Source organism: Drosophila ananassae, chromosome XR (assembly GCF_017639315.1).
Source record: "Drosophila ananassae strain 14024-0371.13 chromosome XR, ASM1763931v2, whole genome shotgun sequence".
In the NCBI taxonomy this organism is placed as follows: domain Eukaryota; kingdom Metazoa; phylum Arthropoda; class Insecta; order Diptera; family Drosophilidae; genus Drosophila; species Drosophila ananassae.
The window spans coordinates 17,171,643-17,194,377 of NC_057932.1; the positions used below are offsets into that span (position 1 = coordinate 17,171,643).

Genomic DNA, 22,735 nt, shown 5'->3' on the forward strand with positions numbered 1-22,735 from the left:
AAAGATATGGGATATAGTCTACAGATCTTAACCATTTTCATATATATACTAAAAGCCAAAAAGAAAAGCCTATATGCCAAATCTCAAGGCAATAGCTTCAAAATCAAGAGACTTAGAAATAAATTTACGGACAAACGGACACACGGACAGACGGACATAGAACTTGATAGCAAAAACCATAGCACCCTCTGGAAAGAGTATCAAAAAATCATAAAGAGAAAAGAACGCAATGTATTCATTAGCTTTTCTGGGAGGACTGGACTGGACTGGACTGGACACCAAAAAATGCGAAAAAGATCCGAGAGCCGAGTATCTCATGCTAATGGAAATGCATAAAAAAATCATAAATACTCATTAGCCACCTGGATGTGGTGTGTGTGTGATTTTTTTATCTATGTATTTATGTGTGTCGGCGGCGAAGAAAGTTCGGAGGCCCTCGGAGGTCAAGACATCATCTCATTTCACCTCAAAATGACGGGGTCAAGCTATTGGAAAGTTGATAGGGAAAGTTCTATTAACTATTTTTGGAACAATGTCTCAGAAATAATCCCGCAGAAATTAGCACACTGAACCACATTCCGCCAAAAAAAAAAAAGAAATCCAATCAATGACCAGCGGGAAATTATTCGGAATTTTGCGGCAAAGAAAAGGAAATCTAATTTATTTCTGGGAAAATTGTGGGGGATCTTCAAGATGAATCAATCGATTGGGGTTATCTTTAATTTTAATGATCTCAAACGGAAATTTAATTAATTCATGAGTCACTAGAGAATGTTACAGGAAATTGATCTTAAAAATTTCATAAGAAAAATGTTTAGCCTTTTTTTTGTAAAAATATTAAAGAATTTTAGGTACTAATTATGATAGGTTTTATCTTTAAATTCATGTATTTAGACTAAACATTTAGGTATTCAAAATGATTTTTAAAAATTTTAAAGAAGAACAACATACAAATTATATTAAACATAATTATTTGGGCTTAGTTTGGTATTTTTAAATTTAAACAAATTCAAGAAATTGCCCTCAAAAGTTTGAATAAATTTAAAAAACTGGTACTTATATATTATTTTGAGAAAATGTTAATTTTGTTCTCAAAAATATTAAAAAGTATGAATATATAATTTTAAAATATTTTTTAATATTTCCTAAAGGTAAAAACACATGAAAAAACTAATAGAAGGAATCCATAAAGGTTTTCGTAAGCCTCCATTCCTTATTTAAAACATTTTTTAAATACGGTTTTTGAATTTTTCGAATTCAAAGAGTCCCTCTAGAGAGGCATTATAATATTATATAATATCTCTCTTAGAATATAAATTGTTTTGTATATTGTTTCTAAAAGCCTTGAAGTTAGGCTTCCATTTGGAAATTAAATATAATATTTATTCGAAACCTAAGAACAAACTTAAGAATCCAAGAAGGTAGCTAAATTGTTAGTTAAATCACCTTTAAGTATTATGATCATTTTTAAATGCTTCGTGGCCCATAAAAACCTCAATTTACAAATCTTAAAAAATATCAATTTACATATTACAAGGCCATAAAAAAGAAATGGGTTGACCATTTAAGGTCAGGTCATAATTTTTAGACAAAAATTCCTTACATCCACGCCCGAACTAGTTTTCGATAAAAACCGAATTTCTAGCAAAAAAAAAAGCGCCAAAAACTGTGGCTTATACGACGACCCGACGACCCGACGACCCGAAATCTTGGCAAATTGATTTACGGTCAGAACGGCAAGAGAGTCCCAGCCAAGAAACAAGAAAAAAAAAGAGAGGTAGCGATGTGGGAAGCTTTCGGAGACTCTTTCTTCTCTCGGGGCTAAGAAGAATTCGTACTCTTTTTGGCCTGACGATGGCCTCTATTGGCCAGCAAGGTTTTGGCCAAAACCGTTTTGTAGAAGGCACATAAAAAGCTTGGAGCTCGGCGCTCGCTTAAACAGTTTGGCAACAGAAACGTTTGTCTGTGGACCGACGACTACAAACGAACTAGGTCCAAATACACACAAAAAAAAAATAAACAAGTCTTAATTTAATAAATTGTAAAACAGACGAGTTAGTTTCCTCCAAACCATGACCAAGTTCGTGGTGGCTGTGAGCCTGGTGGCCCTATTCCTATGCCAGGTCCAGGCCGTGACCGAGGCACCCGAATTGGAACAATCAACGGAGTCCCCCATCGCGGATATGGCCCTGATTGGTAGGATTTCTCATCAAAAGAATCACTTTCCAAAATCTCAACAAAATCCCTTCAATAATATTATATCTCTTTTTTTCGTTCTTTTTTTTTTTCATGTGAACTGTGTACTTATTTTTTTTTTTTAAACTTTTTTTTATTGTGTACTGTGGTGGAAATGTGTGTGTGTGAATAGGTGATTCGGTAATGGCACCCAAAACTCCCACGGAGAAGCCACCAGTAGCTCCGGCTATGGCAGAGAAACCCGCTACGGTGGAGGCCCAGGAGAAGTCAGCCGCCGCCGTTCCGGCCGTTCAGCCACATACGGTGGCCGATTTCATCATTCATCCGCTGATCGCCTTCAAGCCCCGCCAGGCCTCCCTCGAGGACATCCAGGGCAAGCAGGCTCAGGCCGGTGCTCCCGCCGCTGGAGCTCCAGCCACCTCCGGCACTTGGCTTTTCGGAATGAATCCTGCCCAGCAATTGGGATCTTCCTTCTCGACGCTGGCTGGTTCCGTGTCCGGATGGTTCAATGATCGTCTGGCCGCAGCTGGACAGCAGATTCCCAGCTTCGTTGAGACACCAGTGAGGGAGTCCACAACCACAACGAGCTCCACCACCACCACCACCACTCAGCGCCCGGACATCGTGGTGCGAGTTCAGCAGAGGCCCCAGAGGAATGGCAACAGGAAGGGCAATGGAAATGGCAATGGAAACGGCAATCTTAACAACAACTTCAATGGAAATGGAAACGGAAATGGCAACCGTCGCCGCCAGCGTCCCAACCGATTCAACAACAGGCTGGACTCCCTGGAGGACGAATACTACGATGAGGAGGATGACTACTTCCAGGGCAACCGTTTCGACGAGGAGTTCTACGATGAGGACGAGGATGAGCTCTCCCTCGATCAGTTCGATGATGAAGACTCCCTGGAGGCAGTGCGTCCCCAGAAGAAGCGCAAGCAGTCCCAGGTTCAGGTCCAGAACCAGAGGCGTAAGTTCGGCCAGCAGAACCAGGAGGCGCCAGTTAGCCAGAAGCGTCGTCCCGCCACCACCCAGAACAAGAAGACCCAGAAGACCACCCAGCAGAAGAAGCCCGTCCAGGTCGCCGAGGACTCCGAGGATGAGGAGGAAGTGGACGATGATGAGAACATCAACAACGACGATGATGTCGAGGATGAGGAGGAGATTGTCGATGATGACAGCCAGGAGCAGGACTATGCCCCGGAGCCGGCGGTCTTTGGTTCCTCTTCGACGTCCACTCGCCGCAGCCAGAACCAGCCGAACTTCATCCAGCGCGGCCAGCAGAGCATCATCAGCCAGATCCGTCAGTTCACCCGTGGCCAGACTCCCGGCGAGCTGGGCAACACCTTCCGTCGCAGCCAGGTCGGCGGAAACTCCGGCAAGACCCGTTCCCGTCCCCAGCAGGCCACTCTCGTCGTGAACCGCAACGGCCAGACCGTTTATGTGGCTCCCGAGCTGGCTAACGGCTATCCCTATGCCTACCAGGGCAAGAAGCAGAGGGTTCCCGTCTCCGGATCCTTCCCCCAGCCACCTCTGACCGTGCCCATTCGCCGCCAGGGACGTCCCACTCAGTACATCACGATTCCATGGAGCCAGTTGGGTCTCTCGCCGCCGGAGAGCCAGTCGGTCGTCTCCCTTGCCGAGGGAATTCAGGCTCAGCCCTTGATCCTCAACATTCCCCAGAGCGCCATTAACCCTGTAAGGACTGGAGCCACCACCAATGGCCAGAAGAAGAAGAAGCGCCCTCAACTGACCGCCGCTGCTGTGCCCCTGCTGGCCGATGCCTCGCTGATGGACATCTTCCAGCCCCCCCAGATCCCACCATCCCGCACCGGATCCACCTCCACGGCCGCCATCAAGCCCATCACCGCCCAGCCCGTTCTGATCGCCGCCAAGCCCGTCAAGGCCGGCGGTTCGGGTCTCCTGCCCACCAGGATTCGTCCCGGAACGATCGTCGAGAAGGCTCCCGCCATGGAGACTGTCGAGAAGATGCCTGTGATGGAGGTGGCCGAGATGAAGCCCGAACAGGAGATGCTGATGGCCTCCACGGAGGTGACTCCCCAGCAGGCCGCTAACGGAGAGCAGCAGGAGTTCATCATTGTGGGAGAGGATGACGAGCCTGGTCTGTCCCGGCATGTCCAGCCAGCCTATGGTGATGCTCGCTATGTGTCGTATGGAGACTTCCATCCCTACTTTGATCTGCTCACCCAGAACAGGAGGTTTGCTCTGAGGAAGAGCGGTAGGTCGCTGGAGAGTCCCGAGGAGGTGCAGAAGGCGGAGGTTGAGAAGAAGGAGGAGGTTCAGAAGGAGGAGATCCAGAAGGAGGAGATCCAGAAGGAGGAGATCCAGAAGGAGGAGATCCAGAAGGAGGAGATCCAGAAAGAGGAGGTCCAGAAGGAGGAGACTGAGAAGAAGGAGGAAGTCCAGAAGGAGGAGGCCCCCAAAGAAGAGGTTGAGAAGAAGGAAGCCCCCAAGGAGGAAGCCCCCAAGGAGGAACTCCCCAAGGAGACCCCCCAGGAGGATCAGCCCCAGTCCAAGCTCCTCTAAAAACTATCCTAAAAAAAAAAATACGAAACCCAAAACGAAAACTGATTACTGAAATATTCCGATAAACAAAAAAAATAATCAAAAAAAAAAAAAAAACAACCAAACCAAAAACCAATGATTTTCAATATCCCCCCACCCCACCCCAAAAAAGTGAAAAAAAAAACCACAAAAGAAATAAATTTTTTTTTACCTTTTTTTTTGCGTGTGTTAATGCCTGAAACCAAAGATATGAATTGAAAAAAAGCCACTTTTTTTTCGGCCACATCTGGCCGAGCAGTTGAAAGTTCAAGCCGAGAGCCGAGGAGCATTGACCCTCAGAACCAGAATGATGGCTTATTAATGAGGCTCGTGCTTCTTGACCGATTTAAATTATGTATCTATGTATCTATCATCTTTTGATTTTTTTTTTGTTTTTTTTTTGCATTTCCATAAATTGATTTTTTTTTTGTAGAATTTCTGGGGTCAAGCTTAATTTATTCGCTAAAAAAAAAAGAAATTAGTTGCGATCTTTGAAGTTTATGTTAATTAGTAGACCTGACGGTTAGACTTTTGACCGATTAACGGTATTTGGTGTATTAACAGTTGATTGACCGTTAGATCGAGTTTTTTTAATCAATAATTTATCGAAAACAACTCTGATTTTTGGGTGAAATAGCCAAGAGCTTTTGAAAGGGTTTCAAAGTCCTGCAACATAATGAGTTTCATGGCAAGGAGTTTGTGTCTTATTGAAGTCTTTTGTTTAAAATTTTTAGATTTTGTTTAAAAAATTAAAGCTAAGGAATTTTAAAAGCTTAGAAACAGCTTTTTGGAGTCTTATAAGAATTTTAAAAATTTTTTAAACATTTTTTTTTGTAAAGCTTATAAGGAAAATATAGTTTTTTTTACGGTTTTTTAGAAGCTGTGATTTTTTGAAAGCTTTTTTTAATAAACTTTTTAGCTAGGTAGTACAAAAAAAAGCTTAGAACATACAAAATTTACAAATTTACAACAAAAATGTAAACTTGTATTATACAAGTACCAGGTACACTTATATCTAGAACTCTATAAGTACCGGGTATAATTATCATCTTGAATGCTAACATGATAGATATTATAGAAATGGTATCTAATTCTTATTATATATTAGTATATATTATATATTATAATATTTTTCAATGATCTCTCAACGGCTTTATCAATTCATATAACTTCTTTTGGTCAAGGCATCACACAAAGAAAAACAAAAGGTTCTCTTCCAGCTTTTACAGAAGACGACGAGATGATGAGCCGCCTGGGGAAACGTTTATCAAATCAACCGGAACGATTGAAAGTCAAACAAAATAAAAATCTACGTACGGCAAACACAATTATGGCCAAGTTTGTAAAAAATTTGCATAATCATGCCAAGAGACCAAAGCAAATTGTTAAGAAAAAAGGCATAATATTCAATGGGACATTATTAGGCCAACATGCGAGCACTTCAAGTGGCTCAGAAATATGGAGAAAAAAAAATAGAATACCCGTTGACAACATTATTTTCGGTCAGATTCGTTAATTATTCTTGGCCAGAGAGAGATGAAAAAAATATAAGAATTCTGAAAAGCGGGGTGAATGTTCCAGCAAGAGGTTCCAGCTATGTTGGGAAGACAATGGCATCAAAATTCTATGATTTCGAGACATGTGTAGAGGTCACCAGCAGCCAAATTAGTTGCTTTTCTATCTGACTACGTTATCCACCTTTTTAAACCAATAATTAATGCCCAAAAGGGGAGAAGAACCCAAAAAAAAAGCCAATGAACTTTCAACTCGATTTCGCAGATGCCCTGCCCAAAATGGTGAAGATGCCGCATAATTCGTGGCTCAAATCAATTTATTAGACATCTGCCAAAAAAAAAGGAAAAAAAATAGCTGGACAGCAGCTTTCTTTATGCCGTTTTGCATTTGTTGACCCCTTTGAACTTGGAATTCTTATGGAAATTAGCCAGCAAACATATTAGAGGTTTCTATTTTAGCTTTTCTTGGCCCCTTCGGTTGCCAAGCGGATTTTAACAGAATTTTGTTTTAAGTCAATTTCTTTTTTGATCAAATTATAAAATAAATATTTAAAATTATAAATTTGACCCAAGTGCGATTTCTTTTTTTTGTGGGAGAAATGATAAAAGTTCAGACTTTTAACAGAAAATTGAAATGAAAGTTTATACTTTTTGGTCATAAAATTAAATGTTTTAAATGCCTTTGACCTATATTATTTGAATAGTTTTTTATAACTTAATTTCATTGGAACAAAAATCATTAAAATTTCAGGTTCAATTTTGTTTTCTCAACATTAGGTTTATTGCCATTTTAGAGGCATTTTATAATCTTTATCATTCACTATGAATATTTATAATATTAGGCAATTCCATGAATATGCTATGAAAATACTACACAAATTTCTTGTCCGCCTAATATTCTAAAAATACATGTGACATAGAGCGCCTCTTTGAAAAATTCCAAAAGCCGACTATGAAGTTCTTGGTTCACCGTGACTTTTGACTCTTTTTTTTTTTTTTTTTTAATCAAGAAAGATTGGAAAAGAATAAGCTGGAAATTAAAGTGTTGTGAATTGATTTCAAGAATGAGGCAGGAATGTTTGCTTTGTGACGGAGAAGAACTTAAAGAAGTAGAAGAACCTCTGTAGCAAACGCTAAAATAAAAATTAAAATTTATAGAATACAAGAGCTTATGCTATAATAAATATATATATTATAAATAAATAAATTTCGCAATTTGATTTCCTTTATCCAAGAAATCAAATCTATGGAGAATCTTTTAAAGTATCAACCAAAAGAATCGGACAAGAATTGCCAAAGATAAAGCCTTCGATCGAGGTCATATGGGGCTACATACCCTTTTTCGAAATTTTAATGGCCCAGCAAATTTGATAAAAAATATTTCAATCCAGGATTTTGATGCAGATTTGTGGAGAATCGTTCTACGAATCTTTTAAGGTATCTTTTTTAAGAATCGGATCAGAATTGACAAAGATATGGCCATCGCTCGGGGGCATATGGGGCTACATAGGCCTTTTTCGATATTTTGAAGGGGATGCCCCAGAAAATTTGATGAAAAATTTAAAAAATATTTCGATCCTAGGTTTTGATGCAGATTTGTGGAGAATCGTTCTACGAATCTTTTAAGGTATCTTTTTTAAGAATCGGATCAGAATTGACAAAGATATGGCCATCGCTCGGGGGCATATGGGGCTACATAGGACTTTTTCGATATTTTGAAGGGGATGCCCCAGAAAATTTGATGAAAAATTTAAAAAATATTTCGATCCTAGGTTTTGATGCAGATTTGTGGAGAATCGTTCTACGAATCTTTTAAGGTATCTCTTTTAAGAATCGGATCAGAATTGACAAAGATATGGCCATCGCTCGGGGGCATATGGGGCTACATAGGACTTTTTCGATATTTTGAAGGGGATGCCCCAGAAAATTTGATGAAAAATTTAAAAAATATTTCGATCCTAGGTTTTGATGCAGATTTGTGGAGAATCGTTCCACGAATCTTTAAAGGTATCCCTTTCAAGAATCGGATCAGAATTGCCAAAGATATGGTCATAACTTCCCTGTACATAGAAATAAATTCCCACTGAGTAAGATTTAAAAAAAATAATTTAAAAAGTATACATTTTTAACTGATTTACCCAAGAAAAATACATAAAGTATAAAAACAATTATGCTATATAGTACTATAAGCCCCACCTCAATAGAAACTCCAAACAAAAATGGGAAACCAGACGGAAGGGGACAAAATTTTTGTTGACGAGTTCGTGTGGCCGTTTCTGATTCCCCTGATGACAACGGTTAGTTGCACGATAGCCCTCGAGGTGCTGGCCCATATACTGATGAGTTTGGTCACCATAGTGGTGGTGAGGAAGTGCCTCCGCATCCATCTGATTGGGACGGCGGAGCACGCCTATTACTGCACCCTCGGGCTATTTCTGTGCGTGGGCGAGTGCCTTTTGATGACGAACACCTGGTGGATGCGGCGACTTTTCACCCACCGGGGCCTTCTCCGCACTCATATGGGCCTGGGAATGTTGTGCCTCTGGCCAGGCTTCATCGGCATCCTGATGAAGTGCATCAACAAAGTCAAACAAAATGCCATGGAGGAGGAACAATACGAATCGCATTGCACCTCTAAGCACAGTTTGTGCGGCCTGCTCGGTTACTTTCTGCTCGTGGGTGCTCTGGGGACAGGACTGAGTCTGGTGTGGTACTCGGAAATGGCCCTTCATTTGACCCATCGGCTGCTGGGCCTATCCGGATTCACCACACTGGCCTGCAGCCTCTGGTTTTCGTTCAACACGGGCTTTGCGAGGCGGGAGTGGTCCGCCCGGATGGTCATCTGCCTGAAAGCTGGGGTCATGATCGGCGGCTTTGCCGCCTGCAGTTCCGAGCTATGGACTCTGGCCGGGGAAACCTTCCACTCCCTGCCCGCCGCATTCATCAGGGCCTTCGATCTGGCAGATTCAGAAGGACGTTGGGGTCCTATTGGAAAAAGTGTTCATTAAATTATTTCTAATTATAGTTTTTTTTAAACATTTTTTACCTAAAACCCTCTGTGTAGTCTTTTCTGCTGAGATATTAATTTAAAATATTTATATATTAAATATATAAGACATTATATTAAAAAAAAAAAGAATTCTAAATTTATAATATATGACTAAACCCTTGTGTTAAATATATAAACATTTAATTTAGTTTATAAGATAGAACCATAAAATTAATAATAATATTTCTATCGAATGTGATAAGTTTCCTAGGTTATAAGTATAATTCTTGTAAATTTTTAATAAAATTTATAATAACTATTGACTAATAAGCTCTTTTTTATTCTTAAATATATAAATTCAATTTTTTTAAGACCTTAAATATTTATTTGAGAACTAAAACCATATAAGACTTTAACACAAAATTAATGCCTTTTGGCCAAAAATCATAAAAAGAAATATGCTTTCCCTTAGAAGATAAATTTGAAGTGATTTTTCTAAGAAACTTGTTAGAAACTCAGAGAAAGGCATTAATCTGACTTTAATTGATTAAAAAAATTCCCTAAAAGAGGGTTCTTTTCTTCTATAAAATGATAAATAAACTAGAACAAGTTCTAGGAGCTATATTTTTTAAGAGTTTATGGGAGAAAGAATTAAGAAATAAATTATAACTAGGATAGGATAGAAACAGAATATAAATATAATTCATTCTTTAACTAAAAACTGAAGACATCTATTCAAAATATAGACTTCTTCCCCTCTCCAGTTTTTAATTAAATACAATTTTCAGATCTTCAAACCCTAAATTGGATAATGTTTTAATTCTACTCGGCTTTAAAGGTAATTGGACCTAAAGTACCTGAGATCCAAGAGCCATCCCAGCCTCCAGAGACCATTGACCAAGCCACAGACTATCAAAAAAAAGAAAAAAAAACCTTGTAATAATAAATAATTTGGCTTTGTGGCTTTTGGTGGCTTTTGGTCAAAGAAAATATGGATTTCTTTTTGCCAATAAATCACACGAGAAGTGTGCGTTTGCCTATTTTCCATAACTCTCTGGCTGGCTGGCTGGAAGACTGGGCTTTTGGGGATTGTGGATTGAAGGGCTATCAATCAGAAGACGAGAAGACCCCCGAAAAAAAAAAGCTAAAACCATTTTTGTATATTATTCGATGGCCTGGGATAAAATTCAACCACTTCGCATGCGTCGGTGACTCGAAGAGCAGGCAGGCAGGGTCCATGACTTTGCGGGCCGAACTTCAGTACAAGTAGAAGAATTCTTCTGCTGGTGCCAAAGGTGCGTGTCTCTGATTGTTTTGTCATTAGCATGACCGTTGAGAAATCTTAAACAACTATATATATAAATATATATGGATATTTTTGCTGATTAATTCAACAGTTCAGGTCACTGAACCACCTGAACCTCTAGAACATTTTCGAGACCTTCTTTCATTTCCAGAATATATATCTCTATTTTTTCTTTTATTTTTTTTTGTGTTGTGTTTGTTGTCTTCTGTTTGTGGTTAAAATTTCGCCACTTGAAATTATGCCGACATCGACCGCAATTATGGACATCGTTAGCTCTCTCTTTTCTATTTCTATTTCTATATCTATTTTTTTTTGTTATTTTTTTTTTTTAAGAAATTCTGGCTAGAACTTTTTCGCATAAAAACCTAATGCCAGCTCTGAAAATCGTACAGTTCGTTGGAACTTTTCTTACAATTAGGATCGCATTTGATATAATATTTTTTTAAACAATTTTTATCAATTGCACAAAATCATATTTAAAAAATACAAATAAATTTATTCCCAAAAAGATGTCGAAACTGGGAGCTGTCTTGATTGTGGGCTGCTTGTTTGTGGCCTTCGCCCTGGCAGAGCCACGCCTCCAGAGGCAACAACAACAACAGCTGCAGCAACGCCTTCAGCGTAAAATCAATTCCGCCGGACAGCAGCATCCCTACTTGTTCCTCACAGTGCCCCGGGGACGTGCCAATGCCGGTGCCGTGGTCAAAGGATTCGAGATTGTCGAGGAGGAGGACTCCCACGAACTGGATCATCTGGTCGATAACGATAACGATGACGATGACAACCAGGACGACGATGACGAGGAGGATGAGCTGGAACATCAGTTGGGTTTGAATTTCGGCCGCAACAACTTCGCTTTCCGTAATCAGAAGAAGAATCTGGACTCCCTGGAGGAGGAGGACGACGATGAGGATCTGGATGAGGTGCAGGAGTCGTTCGTGAGGAACGCCAAGCCCCAGGTCGGCCAGGGTGCTCAGCAAATGGTGGTGGCAAGGGATCAGGCTGGTGCCATCATGGTGCCCGACGGCATTATCGAGATCGAGGGACAGAGTGTCCTGGACGAGAAGACGGGCAAGGCGGCGCTTCTGGTGCCCCGTGCCGCTCTGGACGCCATTCCCGACGGTGCTGTGGTGGCGCTGATGGAGCGCTCTGCCAACTCGGCAGCTGCCGTTGCCGGCGATGAGGTCGAGGAGGAGCGCGCCAACCGTGTCGTCGTCCGCCGCAGGAAGAACAGCGGCCGTCGCAACATCCGCCGTCGCGGCACCAACGTCCAGCGACGTCGCCGTCGTCCCTCCTCCCAGCGTCGCCGTCGCGGCGGCAACCGTCGTCGCAACGTTCGCGTCGTCCGCCCCAACAACCGGAGGCGTGGCAATCAGCGTCGCCGCGGCCAGGTCGTCTACCAGGGTTAAGGGTCACCAGCACCACAGTCCCCCCCCCCAGATTCTATATAGTATTATAGTTAAGCACCAGCGATCCAGGACACGAACTATGCAAACTTTTGACAAACGATTCGAATTCAAATAAATGTGATATGAAAAAAAAAATTATATTCTTTGGTTATTATTTGGGGGATCTTCTTTATAAACAGGATTCTCCATAAGGCCTCTTCTGTGCTTCGTTTGGCAAGAAAAGGTATGACTTTTGGGCCTGATTTTCAGAATATTTGCACATTTTATATTTTTATCAATGAAAACATTGAATAAAATATTTAAAAAATATTAAAAATATTTATTCAGAGATATGTAGAGGATTATCAAGCATAAATTATAAGAATTTTTACTTCATATCCTTTAGAAAAATAATTAAATGTAAGAAAAACCTTGTATTTTAAGAATTTGTAAAAGATTTCTTAAACTATCTATCTATTTCGTATTAAATATACATATTTTTTACCTCCAAAGATCATTTAAAAAGAGTCTTAACTCTTTTTGTGATTTTTTAACTCCCAAAGAGATATGTATGTATTGGCAGGTTTAAACCCACAGATCCTTATTGATATAATCCACAAGAATTATAGAAATTAATATTATCTCACTTCTATAGAAAGGGGTTTATGTGGTATAGTCGGCTTATTCCGACTAAAATGTTATGAAGATCATAGGAACTTATGGAAAAATATAATAATAATCTTTGTAAAATAATAAAAATAAATCTCACTGTACTTCCCTCGACGCATTATTTAAGATTATGTAGTTCAAGATGTAAGTGCAATGTAAGACTTTAGATTCTATAGATGTATGTATGATTATGTATCTCAGTTCCTCCATTATTCTATTAGTATTTCAACTCCAAATCCCGAAAATCTGTAAAAAAAAATAAAAAACTTAATTTCAAGGAAAAGTTTCCAGTGCAGCTTACGGATCCTCCATCTTATTTTCTTCTTCTTGCATCTCAAATATGTATGTATCTGAGGCGTCTTTTGGCCTATTCCATTCTAACTGTATTCCAAAATGGCGACACCTCGGGCTTTGGACGCCCCCGCACACACACGAAGGGACAAGGGAGCACCTGGAAAGTGGAGAATTTGTCAACAGATCCTCCGTATTTCGTAGAATAACTATCTCAATTCCTTTTAAATACGTCCATACTTACCTGAGGCGGAAAAGTGCAGACATTTTCCCCATTTTTTCTAGATTTTCTTGTCCACCGATGCTAGGGCTCTTCAAAATATGTATTTAAGTCCATGGGCCTCCTCCGATTGTGCATTTTATAGAGCTTGTGCTTCTATATTTTATCAACGAATTTAATCCAGAAATTTTCAACCAATTCTTGGCCTTAAATGGTCATAAATGAAAATGAAGCGAAACTTCGGGAAAACTTACGAACGAAGCGAGAGAGCGAAGGACTGAAACGGAGGCATTGAGTGGGAGTGTAGAAGAGAGAGAGAGAGAGAGCGAACTTGCAGCTGGCAACCGCTCTCTCAAACGAGAAAACTGCTTGCTTTTCCAGTAAGCAGTCCTTTCTGGTATTATATCTAGGACTTATCGATCAACTATTTAAATTTGAGCTTAAATACTAAGATAATGTTTAAAATGAGGAATAACACATAAAAATGGGAAAGAATATAGAGATATATTCAAACTACTACTCAAAACACTTATCGTTTATTTTTTAAAAGCATTTAAGTGTCTGGTATTTTTTTTTAAATTATATGGCAACTCATGAAGAAGAATTATCGAACTTCAATGTTATCGAATATAATCCTTTGGATTTATTGTGATGAATACTTTTAAAACGGTTTTTAAAAATATTCCAAGGTTTTTTTAATTCGAAAGCTACAAATATAAGTTCTATATACTATAATGAGATAGATTCTTACCTTAAATCCTTGTGTGTACCTGGATTTATTAAGATTTAAAGGTTTTTTAAAGAGTTCTGATGTATTTATTTGGTATATGTATCTTAAGTTTGCATTTTACGTTTATTCATGTTGTAATTTGATAAAATTGTAATTATTGTAAACTATAACTTATCTTTGATATGAAATAATATCTTTTTAAATTATGTACAACTTTATTTAAATATTTTTTTATTTAAGGGTGTTATAATCATTTTAATTGGGAGATATTTTCATTAATTTATGTGGAATTCTTTACACATTTTTAATGTTTTTTTTTTATTCTTGTAACTAATTCTATTAGGCCCTTAGAGCAAAGATTTTTTTAGGGTTCTTGACCAAGAACCTAATGGCTTTTAAAATTAGCCCTATTCCATTTTTCTTTTCTCTCTTCTTGTGTTTTTTGATTTTCTTACATCCCCTTACATTGTAACCTGTAAGTTTTCGGTCTCTAATTTGTGCTCTAATCACACCAGAATATAACTGACGGGCCAGAACTTCTGTTTTTTGGCCAAAAAAAAAAATACCAAGAGGTCAATTGGCAGTCTCTTGCTGTTTTCATATTTTTTTTTGGCGAAAAAAAGGGGGGGATTTGACGTTAATCAATCATCGGCTAGTCAGAGTGATGGAAAGAAGAATGTTTTGGCGAAAGAGTGGGGAAAATTAGCATAAAATTCGTACGCCTCTCAACCGACTGCGACCCGGTTCACTTTGACCCCCGGCGAACTTGGCTAATAGAGTTGGCAAAAAAAAAAAAAAAAATATTAAAAGAACAATTTTTTTTTGGATTTTTTTTGTGGAAATCTGGGAGGAAGGTGAATGGGGGACCAAGGAGGATGACAGCCATCGATCAGCTGGCCAAGACATTCAAACTTGGCTATAAAATCCCAAGTCAGTCCATCAGTTGTCAGTCAGTTGCGAGTTCGAACTCGAAGGCAACAAGTAAGATAGTCAGGAGTTGATTTATTTCAAAAAGGATCGCATCTACACTGAGCGAAATCGTCAGCAGTATGAATTGTCTGCTTCAGTTGTGTTTGGTTGTGGCGCTTTGCGCTCTTCTGGCCCCCACTGCCACTTCTGGTGAGTCCTCTTGACGGTTTTTCGAAAACAATTTTCAAAAAAAAAAGTGAAAAAAAGTGAAATAGTTCTGAAAAAGTTAAAAAAAAACATTTAGAAATATTTCTAACAAAAAAGGTTTTTTTTGAGTGTATTATAAATATTTCAAACAAGTGACTTATTCACAAACTATTTTAAAATCATTAAAAATTATAAAAGAAATATTTGGTAGAAATACAGTGATATTCACACCCGGTACTCTCGATAGAAAATTTTTTAACATTTTTTTGGTATTTTTCTTTGAAGAATTATCAGTAATTTTTGAGTAATATTTTGTCAATGAAATAAAAAGATATAGTAGCTTCTATTATAGACAGAAATATTTCATAGATATTGTCTAAAAACTATCAAAATAGACTTTCGAAACTTGAGATTCTGAAAAAATGATATTTCTTAAATTAAAAAGTGTTTGAAAATATCTATGTTTTAAAGAATAAAAAGTATAAGTATTTTACAAAATTATAAAAAAAAAAGTTTATTAAGTTCTAGAATATTTAATAATTTAGGAAAATATTTAAGAAATCATTAATAATTATAAACATTAATGATCTCTGAAAAATGGATAGTGCTTTTAATTTTGAAGACACTGTATCTTCTTACTATCTCTATTTTATATATTTAAAAAAAAAGTAAAATAAAAAAATTAAAAATTGATCAACTTAATTCACAGGCGAACGTCGGAATGGCTACCGTCTCGGTCAGCGTCAGTCGGATCCTCAGGCGGAGGCCCGCTTCACCTCCTCGATCGCCAACAAGTTTTCCTCGCTGAAGAGCACCACCACCACCACCACTGTAGCCCCGACGACCACGTCTATAACGCCATCCTCCACCTCGCCAGCCACCACGACCACAACAACCAGTCCCACGGCGCCCACCACCTCCACTGGCACCTCGACGACCACGCCCTCCGCCACCACCACTGGCACCACCAGGCGTTCGTTCCAGGAGGGCGATCTCCACCACGAGGACGACGAGGAGGATCTGGAGCTGGCGCGCTCCTTCGCCGAGGAGGAGGACGAGGACGACGACGATGAGGAGGGCCTGTTGGACGAAGACGATCAGGAGGAGGACGACAACGATGGCTTCTACATGGTCTCGCCCGCCGGAAACGGAGGCAGCAACGGCAACAGCAACGCCGTCCAGGCCGCAGACCAGTCCTCCGGAGTCATCCGTCCGTCGGAGAACCAGTGGCGTCAGTTCCAGGTGGAGCAGCGCAACCGGCGACGCATCCAGCGGCTGCAGCGCGAACACAACCAGCGCATTCGGGCCCTGCTGCGCCGCCAGCGTCGCTCCGAGAAGCGCAGCCAGCAGCGTATTCGCCGCGTTCGCCAGCAGAACCGACGCCGTCGCGCTCAGCGGCAGCGCCGCAACCGCAATCGCAACCGCGCCCAACGCCAGCGCCAGCGTCGCACCAAGGCCGGCCTCCGTCGCCGCCAGCAGAGCCAGCGTCAGCGCCGTCAGCGTCAGCAGCAGCGTCGCCGTCTGATGCGTCTGCTGCGCCGTCGTCGCAACCGTCGCGGTCGCAGCCTCCAGTAAGGACCTTCCGCCCCCCCAGCCCCCCGGCCCACCAGCCCCTTGGATGTCCTTCTTCCAAGCGATACGATCCGATACACTGAAATAAAATGAAATTTGTATGCAAAACAACAAAATATACGAGTCTTTTTTTTTTTACATTTTTCCTAAGGGGGTTTTCAAGATAATTTAATTTTATTTTTTATTTTTTAGCCGAGTCTTAACAATATTTTTCTTAATTTTTTTAGCTTTAAAAGTTTCAAGTTTAAAGAATACAATTTAACAATTTAATCTTTAAAACTCCAACTTAAACTAAACTCTAACTAAATGGAGTTATTTAAATATTTTCTTTAAAATTTGGCATTTTTGGAAAAGTTTTTATGAAAATTTTTAAATATTTCCATTGAAACATAAATCTATTTTGAACTAAAGTTTGAAATTAAATATTATCTTGAAAATATACTTAAAACACGAACATATTTTAAAGATGAATAGAGTAAAGGTTTAAAATTAAATAATTTAAAGTTAAATATTGAAAAAATTGGAGTGTTCTTCTTAAAAGTGAAAAGTATTTAAGAAACTTTTAAAAAAATATTGAAAATGATTTGTAAGCTTAAAAAATAAAACAAATTAGGGGATAACATAACACTAAAGCTTCAATATTAATATTTAATTTTGATTTAATCTTTAAAATAATCTTGATGTGAGGTAGCATTCGAAGCAGATTCGACATTCAAGTATTGAAATTGAATACTAAAGAATATAATACTATAAATAGTATTAAAATTCTATAAAGTTTTAGACAAAATATTAAGAAAGTCTATACTCATTAGATAATTAATTCGTTGTCTAAAGTCTAATATCATTTAATATTATAGTTTTTTTTAACATAACCAAGTTTAAAAAAGCAAGATGATAACTTCTTAAAATAAGTTTCTTAAAAAGTACTAGATTTTCTAATATTTTTCAACTTAAAAAGTTTCAAGTCCTAAAGTCCTTAGCTAACTTAGATGACTTTTTCCACTATAAGGTCTCAAGCTTAAGAATTTGTAATCTTGCCTTAGAGTTTCTAAGCGAAGAATTCTTCTACTGGAAGAAGAATTCTCCCGCGTGGGGTCAAGACCTGTCCAGTTCAATGACATCTCTCTCCTCCACTTTCGCCCTTCGATGTGGAAGAATTTCTTCCGTCTTTCGTCGCCACGGAAGACTCGCGGCCGCAGAATCTCCAAATATGAATATGGAAATGAGTTTTTGGCGAATATGCAAATGGTATTCTGTGCCGATCATTCGGGGTTACGGGTCATGTTGGATTATTTATGGCATTATGCTAAAAAGTTTACAATTTCAGGCCCTTTCAGTGATGTCTTCCCGTTCTGGCGAATGCCCAAATCGATGGCCATCTCTCTCTGTAAGATGTTACAGGGTTGGCTAGCCCTTTGGATGTCTTGTAATTCTTCTGACTTTTGTAACATATAAATATCGAGGGTCGAGCCCTAAGAAGTCAGTCACATCGGCCCTTCCAAGCCATCCAAGTAGCTACTAAGACACTTCACCAAAAAGGATATTACAAAAAACGAAATAAATATTTCGAAAAAATGCATTTAATGAAGGGATTACTTGTGATTGCCTGCCTGGCTGCGTTCGCCAATGGTATTTATTATAATAATTAATTATTTATTATTAATTATTAATTAATTAATAATATAATTATAATATTTTTGTAGCCAAGCCCCAGAACTTCCAGGTCTTTGGCCGCCAGCGGGATGAGCCCGTCGCCCAAGGACGTCTGAGCTCCACCCAGCTGACCGATCTGATCAACAGCCTGAAGGGCAGCAGCTCCAGCAGCACCACCGCCGCCCCTACCACTACCACCACTGTTCCAACCACCACCACCGTGACGACCTCGCCCACCGGCCCAACCACCTCCACGGGCACCTCGACCTCAACCACCACCCCCGCCACCGGCTCCACCGGCTCCACCGGCTCCAGCCGCGCCTTCAACGACGACGATGCTGAGGACGATGACGAGGATCAGGAGCACCATGTGGCCGGACACTTCCAGGAGAACGACGACGAGGAGGAGCAGGAGGTGCAGGAAGCCGTCTACCAGCAGGCCGCCCGCTCCCAGTCTAACCGCCGCCGTCAGCTGGTGAAGGCCCGCCGTCAGCGCCAGCGCATGCAGCAGCGCTTCCGTCGCCGTCAGCAGCAGCAGAAGCGTCGCCGCCAGCAGCAGCAGCAGAAGCGCCGCCAGCAGCAGAAGCGTCGCCAGCAGCAGCGCCGCCGCCGCCAGCAGCAGCAGAAGCGTCGCCAGCGCCGCAACCGCCGCCAGAACATGCGCCTGGTCCGCCGCTTCCGTCAGGCCACGCCCAACAGGAACCGCTCCATCCGCATTGCCGCCTAAAAAGGACTCGACGATTACCCCGAAAAGGATCGAACCAGGACCTTAGACCCGAATAAATAAATTCAATATTTAAAAAAAATGGTTTACAACTTTTTAATCAAGGGGGAAAAGGGGAAACATTTGAAAAGTTTAATATATTAATATTAAAATTAATATTAAATATATTAAGAAAATATATTTTTGGTTCAAGAGGACTCGAATCTCGACCTTGGCCCTAAAACCCTAAAAAAATCTTCCTATTAGACAAAATAATGGATAATGGGTTTATATATTATAAAAATAATATTTAGTATTTAAAAAAAAAAACATTTAATTTTTATCGATTCATATCGATAACTATGTAGACTTATAATACCAAGACATTAAAGAGTCGATAAATGAGAGAATGTCGATAATATAACATCTACCATAACAAAAAATACCAAAAAACAAAAATTCTTCTTTTCCTTTTTTTAAAAATACATTTTTATTATAATTTATTAAAATTACGTTCTCATATCCTCATATATTGAACTTGAAGCTAACAAAACGATAATTATCGATAACAATGTTAGATTAAATAGTATGGCAGTAAACAAAACATATATACTGAAAAATACCAAGAAAACCGAACATTCAAAATTATTACTCCTCCATATTCTTCAAGAGTTAAATAACCTTATTTAATTTTAAATGTTTAATTGAATTATTAATTTAAAAACAAAAAGAAGAAACACTGCTTCTGTTAATTAAATATTTTTATTTTTAAGTTATTCTCTAATCTTATCTGATATATTTTTTTCTTGTTTGCCAAAAAGACTATTACTTTCAGTTTTAAATAAAAGATATGTAAATAAAAAATTTCCTTGGTTACTTTTATTTTTACTATTATTTTTTATGTGAAAATAATTTACTTAAATAAAACAAACTTTTAAGTTTGGTATTTAATAAGAAGTAAAACCAAATTATAGTTAAATTATTAAATACTATTTATATTAAACAAGCGAACTTAAGTAATAAAAAATGTAATCATCAGGCCGCTTAGTTTTCATTCAGTTTTGGTGACATTTCTTTGAACTTTGGCAGCGATATCGTTTTGGGTCAAAACTAGTTCAACGATCTGCGAATAGCGTTCGCGCGAAAATTTATGCAAAAGTCTTTGCAAAAAAAGAATTTGCAAATTTGTTGCTATTTTTTTTGACCATTTCTATTGGCAAAAAAAAAAAAAGAAAAATTATGGAAATGTTAATGAGAATTATTAGCAGAGAATCGAACTATGATAGTATAGTGGAATCGAAACTGGAGCGTTGGGTATATAACCCCGGTTCGTCGATGGCAAGATCACAGTTCACCGGCGATCTTCCCTCCAGGCAGCACAGTGCCTTCGAATAGCCTTCGAATTAATCGAATCGAATCGAATATCATCCAGCATCCAGCTAGATAATCCTTTCTATCATACCGGAAATCCCATTTCCTCGAAACAACCGCAATGAAGTTCATTTACGGCGCCCTGCTCGTCCTGGGCTTAGCGATTTTTGTTCAGGCCTCTGGTGAGTTTCAAAAAACTGTTTTTTTAAAAAACAAATTTCTAAAATCATTAATTTTTTATCAAAAAATCCAAAAAAAAAAAACAATTACTGACACAAAATAAACTGATTCCTTAAAAACTTTAATCATTCAATGAAATAATATTTTAAATATTATTAAAAATTTAGTATTTTTTCAATACCTCCTTAATACACTAAAGTATTATTTTAAATGTTTTTGGAACAAATATTACCCTCTTTTGTCTATTAAAAATTAAAAGTTTTTAAAAGTTTCTTCAAAACGGAACTATTTTATGCAATTTTATTTTCATATTCTAGTATTTTTTCAAAAATCAAACAGTATTTAAAATATTTATTTCAAGACAAATATTTGAGTAAAATACTTAAGAATTCAAGAATTATAATTAAATATGATTATCACCCACTAGTGGCCCGCTCCCGGGACAATGACAAGGACTCGACCGCCGATGAGACTCCCCAGCAGACCAGGCTGCGTATCTTACGAGAGCCCGTCCAGATCGAGGCCCGGAGCCTGCAGCAGCTTATGGCCCTGAAGGGGTCTGGTTGCCCACCACCTGCCCCCACCGGCACCACTACCGGGCCGACCACCTCAGGCCCGACAACCACAACAAGCACAGTCGTCCCGTCGCCAACTACCAGCACGGGATCCTCCAGCTCCAGCGCAACCCCCTCCGCCACCACCACCGGCACATCTACAGCTAGGAAGGAAAGTAATCGCAATTTAAATGATGACTTGGACGATGACTTTGAGGATGATGGGGAGGAGCAGATGCAGGAGAAGTACTTCCGTGACGAGAAGGACGATAGCGAGAACGATTTGGAGCAGAACGATGAGGAGGAGGATGATGATCACAACTATGGTCTGGTAGTGGGAGCGAAGCGTTCCGACTCATCCAGCGTCCGCCGCGGTAGCACCAACTCCGCCCGCAATCCCGACAACCTCTCCAACAGCGAACTGATGCGCGAATGGGAGCTGCGCCGGCAGAAGGACATGAATGATCGACTGCGGGAGCAGCTGAAGGCAACCCGCCGCCGCTCAAACGCCAACCGTCGCCGCGCTGCCAACAAGCGACGCCGCCAGCGCCGCCGCAGCCAGGCCAAGCGTCGGCGCAACAACCGCCGCAGTGCCAATGCCCGCCGCCGCTCCAACAGACGCCACCGCAACGCCCGTCGTCGTCTGCGCCGCAACAGCCGCATCAACCGCCTGCGCCAGCGTCGCCGTCTCAACCGCCGCCGCAACTAAGTCCTTTGACCCTTTGACCCTTTGAACTTTGTCCTGTAATGGCTAAATCAAACGATAATAAAGCAAATATATAAAAAAAAATATCATAGTTTTTTATTTATTCTAACTAACTTAAATAAACAAAAATTATAATGACTAGGATCGAAAGCCTATAGCCTACACTAACTTGATCTTAACTAGTATTTTTTTTGTCATATTTCTTCATATTTTGAATCAATATTTGAAATTTAAATTTTTAGCCGCCAAACCCTAGGAATAATACTAGAAAATACTGCTTACTGAAAAAGCAAGCAGTTCTCCTTTTCGAGAGAGCGGCTAGTGCTTGTTCTCTCTCTCTCTCTCCGATCGGTTCGGTCCTTCGCTCGCAAGTTTTCCGATAGCTCTTCTTCTTTGTTTTCATTCGCCAGCATTTCAAGCCAAGAATTGGTTGAAAATTTCTGGATTAAATTCGTTGATAAAAAATAGAAGCACAAGCTCTATAAAATGCACAATCAGACGAGGCCCATGGACTTTAATACATATTTTGAAGAGCCCTAGCTTCGGGGGACAAGAAAATCTAGAAAAAATGGCGAAAATGTCGACACTTTTCCGCCTCAGGTAAGTATGGACGTATGGAGTATGGAGCTGGTATCGTAGTTAGTGGAATTAACTATTTTAATGGAATTAAGATAGTTATTCTACGAAATACGGAGGATCTCTTGACCAGACCTCCACTTTCCAGGTGCTCCCTTCTCCCTTAGTGTGTGTGCGTTGGCGTCCGAAGCCCGAGGCGTCGCCATTTTGGAATACAGTTAGAATGGAATAGGCCAAAAGACGCCTCAGATACATACATATTTGAGATGCAAGAAGAAGAAAATAAGATGGAGGATCCGTAAGCTGCACTGGAAACTTTTCCTGGAAATTAAGTTTTTTATTTTACAGGTTTTCGGGATTTGGAGTTAAAATGTTTATAAAATAAAGGAGAAACTAAGACATACATACATCATCTACATACATACACATATCTACA

The 22,735-nt window shown here is 39.6% G+C and overlaps 6 protein-coding genes across 6 annotated transcripts; all 6 read left to right on the forward strand.

The window, feature by feature from the left end:
* Positions 1-1,935: 1,935 nt before the first annotated feature.
* On the forward strand, positions 1,936-4,796 carry LOC6505121 (neurofilament heavy polypeptide). Its single transcript, XM_001965378.3, has 2 exons — positions 1,936-2,196; positions 2,369-4,796. Exons 1-2 carry the CDS (start codon positions 2,073-2,075, stop codon positions 4,741-4,743), a joined length of 2,499 nt encoding a protein of 832 aa, XP_001965414.1. The 5' UTR covers positions 1,936-2,072; the 3' UTR covers positions 4,744-4,796.
* A 3,642-nt stretch (positions 4,797-8,438) lies between these two features.
* LOC6505122 lies at positions 8,439-9,327 on the forward strand. Its single transcript, XM_001965377.4, has one exon. The coding sequence runs from the start codon at positions 8,495-8,497 to the stop codon at positions 9,281-9,283; it is 789 nt and encodes a 262-aa protein (XP_001965413.1). The 5' UTR covers positions 8,439-8,494; the 3' UTR covers positions 9,284-9,327.
* A 1,609-nt stretch (positions 9,328-10,936) lies between these two features.
* Positions 10,937-12,090, forward strand: LOC6505123. The gene has a single exon (XM_001965376.4). It carries the CDS (start codon positions 11,080-11,082, stop codon positions 11,977-11,979), a length of 900 nt encoding a protein of 299 aa, XP_001965412.1. The 5' UTR covers positions 10,937-11,079; the 3' UTR covers positions 11,980-12,090.
* Positions 12,091-14,743: 2,653 nt separating this feature from the next.
* LOC6505125 (trichohyalin) lies at positions 14,744-16,559 on the forward strand. The gene is made up of 2 exons (XM_032452021.1): positions 14,744-14,798; positions 15,694-16,559. Exons 1-2 carry the CDS (start codon positions 14,744-14,746, stop codon positions 16,557-16,559), a joined length of 921 nt encoding a protein of 306 aa, XP_032307912.1.
* A 1,463-nt stretch (positions 16,560-18,022) lies between these two features.
* Positions 18,023-18,957, forward strand: LOC6505126 (ras guanine nucleotide exchange factor R). The gene is made up of 2 exons (XM_001965374.2): positions 18,023-18,185; positions 18,260-18,957. The coding sequence occupies exons 1-2, from the start codon at positions 18,131-18,133 to the stop codon at positions 18,934-18,936; spliced, it is 732 nt and encodes a 243-aa protein (XP_001965410.1). The 5' UTR covers positions 18,023-18,130; the 3' UTR covers positions 18,937-18,957.
* A 1,447-nt stretch (positions 18,958-20,404) lies between these two features.
* LOC6505127 (uncharacterized protein DDB_G0283697) lies at positions 20,405-21,726 on the forward strand. The gene is made up of 2 exons (XM_001965373.1): positions 20,405-20,465; positions 20,891-21,726. Exons 1-2 carry the CDS (start codon positions 20,405-20,407, stop codon positions 21,724-21,726), a joined length of 897 nt encoding a protein of 298 aa, XP_001965409.1.
* Positions 21,727-22,735: the final 1,009 nt, after the last annotated feature.

Bases quoted from the DNA above. Each gene is read 5' to 3' on its own strand.
- LOC6505122 (XM_001965377.4), top strand. From the start codon at position 8,495: ATGGGAAACCAGACGGAAGGGGACAAAATTTTTGTTGACGAGTTCGTG.
- LOC6505127 (XM_001965373.1), top strand. From the start codon at position 20,405: ATGAAGTTCATTTACGGCGCCCTGCTCGTCCTGGGCTTAGCGATTTTT. The intron at 20,466-20,890 runs GTGAGTTTCAAA...ATCACCCACTAG, and splicing joins GATTTTTGTTCAGGCCTCTG to TGGCCCGCTCCCGGGACAAT.
- LOC6505126 (XM_001965374.2), top strand. From the start codon at position 18,131: ATGCATTTAATGAAGGGATTACTTGTGATTGCCTGCCTGGCTGCGTTC. The intron at 18,186-18,259 runs GTATTTATTATA...ATATTTTTGTAG, and splicing joins CCTGGCTGCGTTCGCCAATG to CCAAGCCCCAGAACTTCCAG.
- LOC6505125 (XM_032452021.1), top strand. From the start codon at position 14,744: ATGACAGCCATCGATCAGCTGGCCAAGACATTCAAACTTGGCTATAAA. The intron at 14,799-15,693 runs GTCAGTCCATCA...CTTAATTCACAG, and splicing joins ACTTGGCTATAAAATCCCAA to GCGAACGTCGGAATGGCTAC.
- LOC6505123 (XM_001965376.4), top strand. From the start codon at position 11,080: ATGTCGAAACTGGGAGCTGTCTTGATTGTGGGCTGCTTGTTTGTGGCC.
- LOC6505121 (XM_001965378.3), top strand. From the start codon at position 2,073: ATGACCAAGTTCGTGGTGGCTGTGAGCCTGGTGGCCCTATTCCTATGC. The intron at 2,197-2,368 runs GTAGGATTTCTC...GTGTGTGAATAG, and splicing joins CGCGGATATGGCCCTGATTG to GTGATTCGGTAATGGCACCC.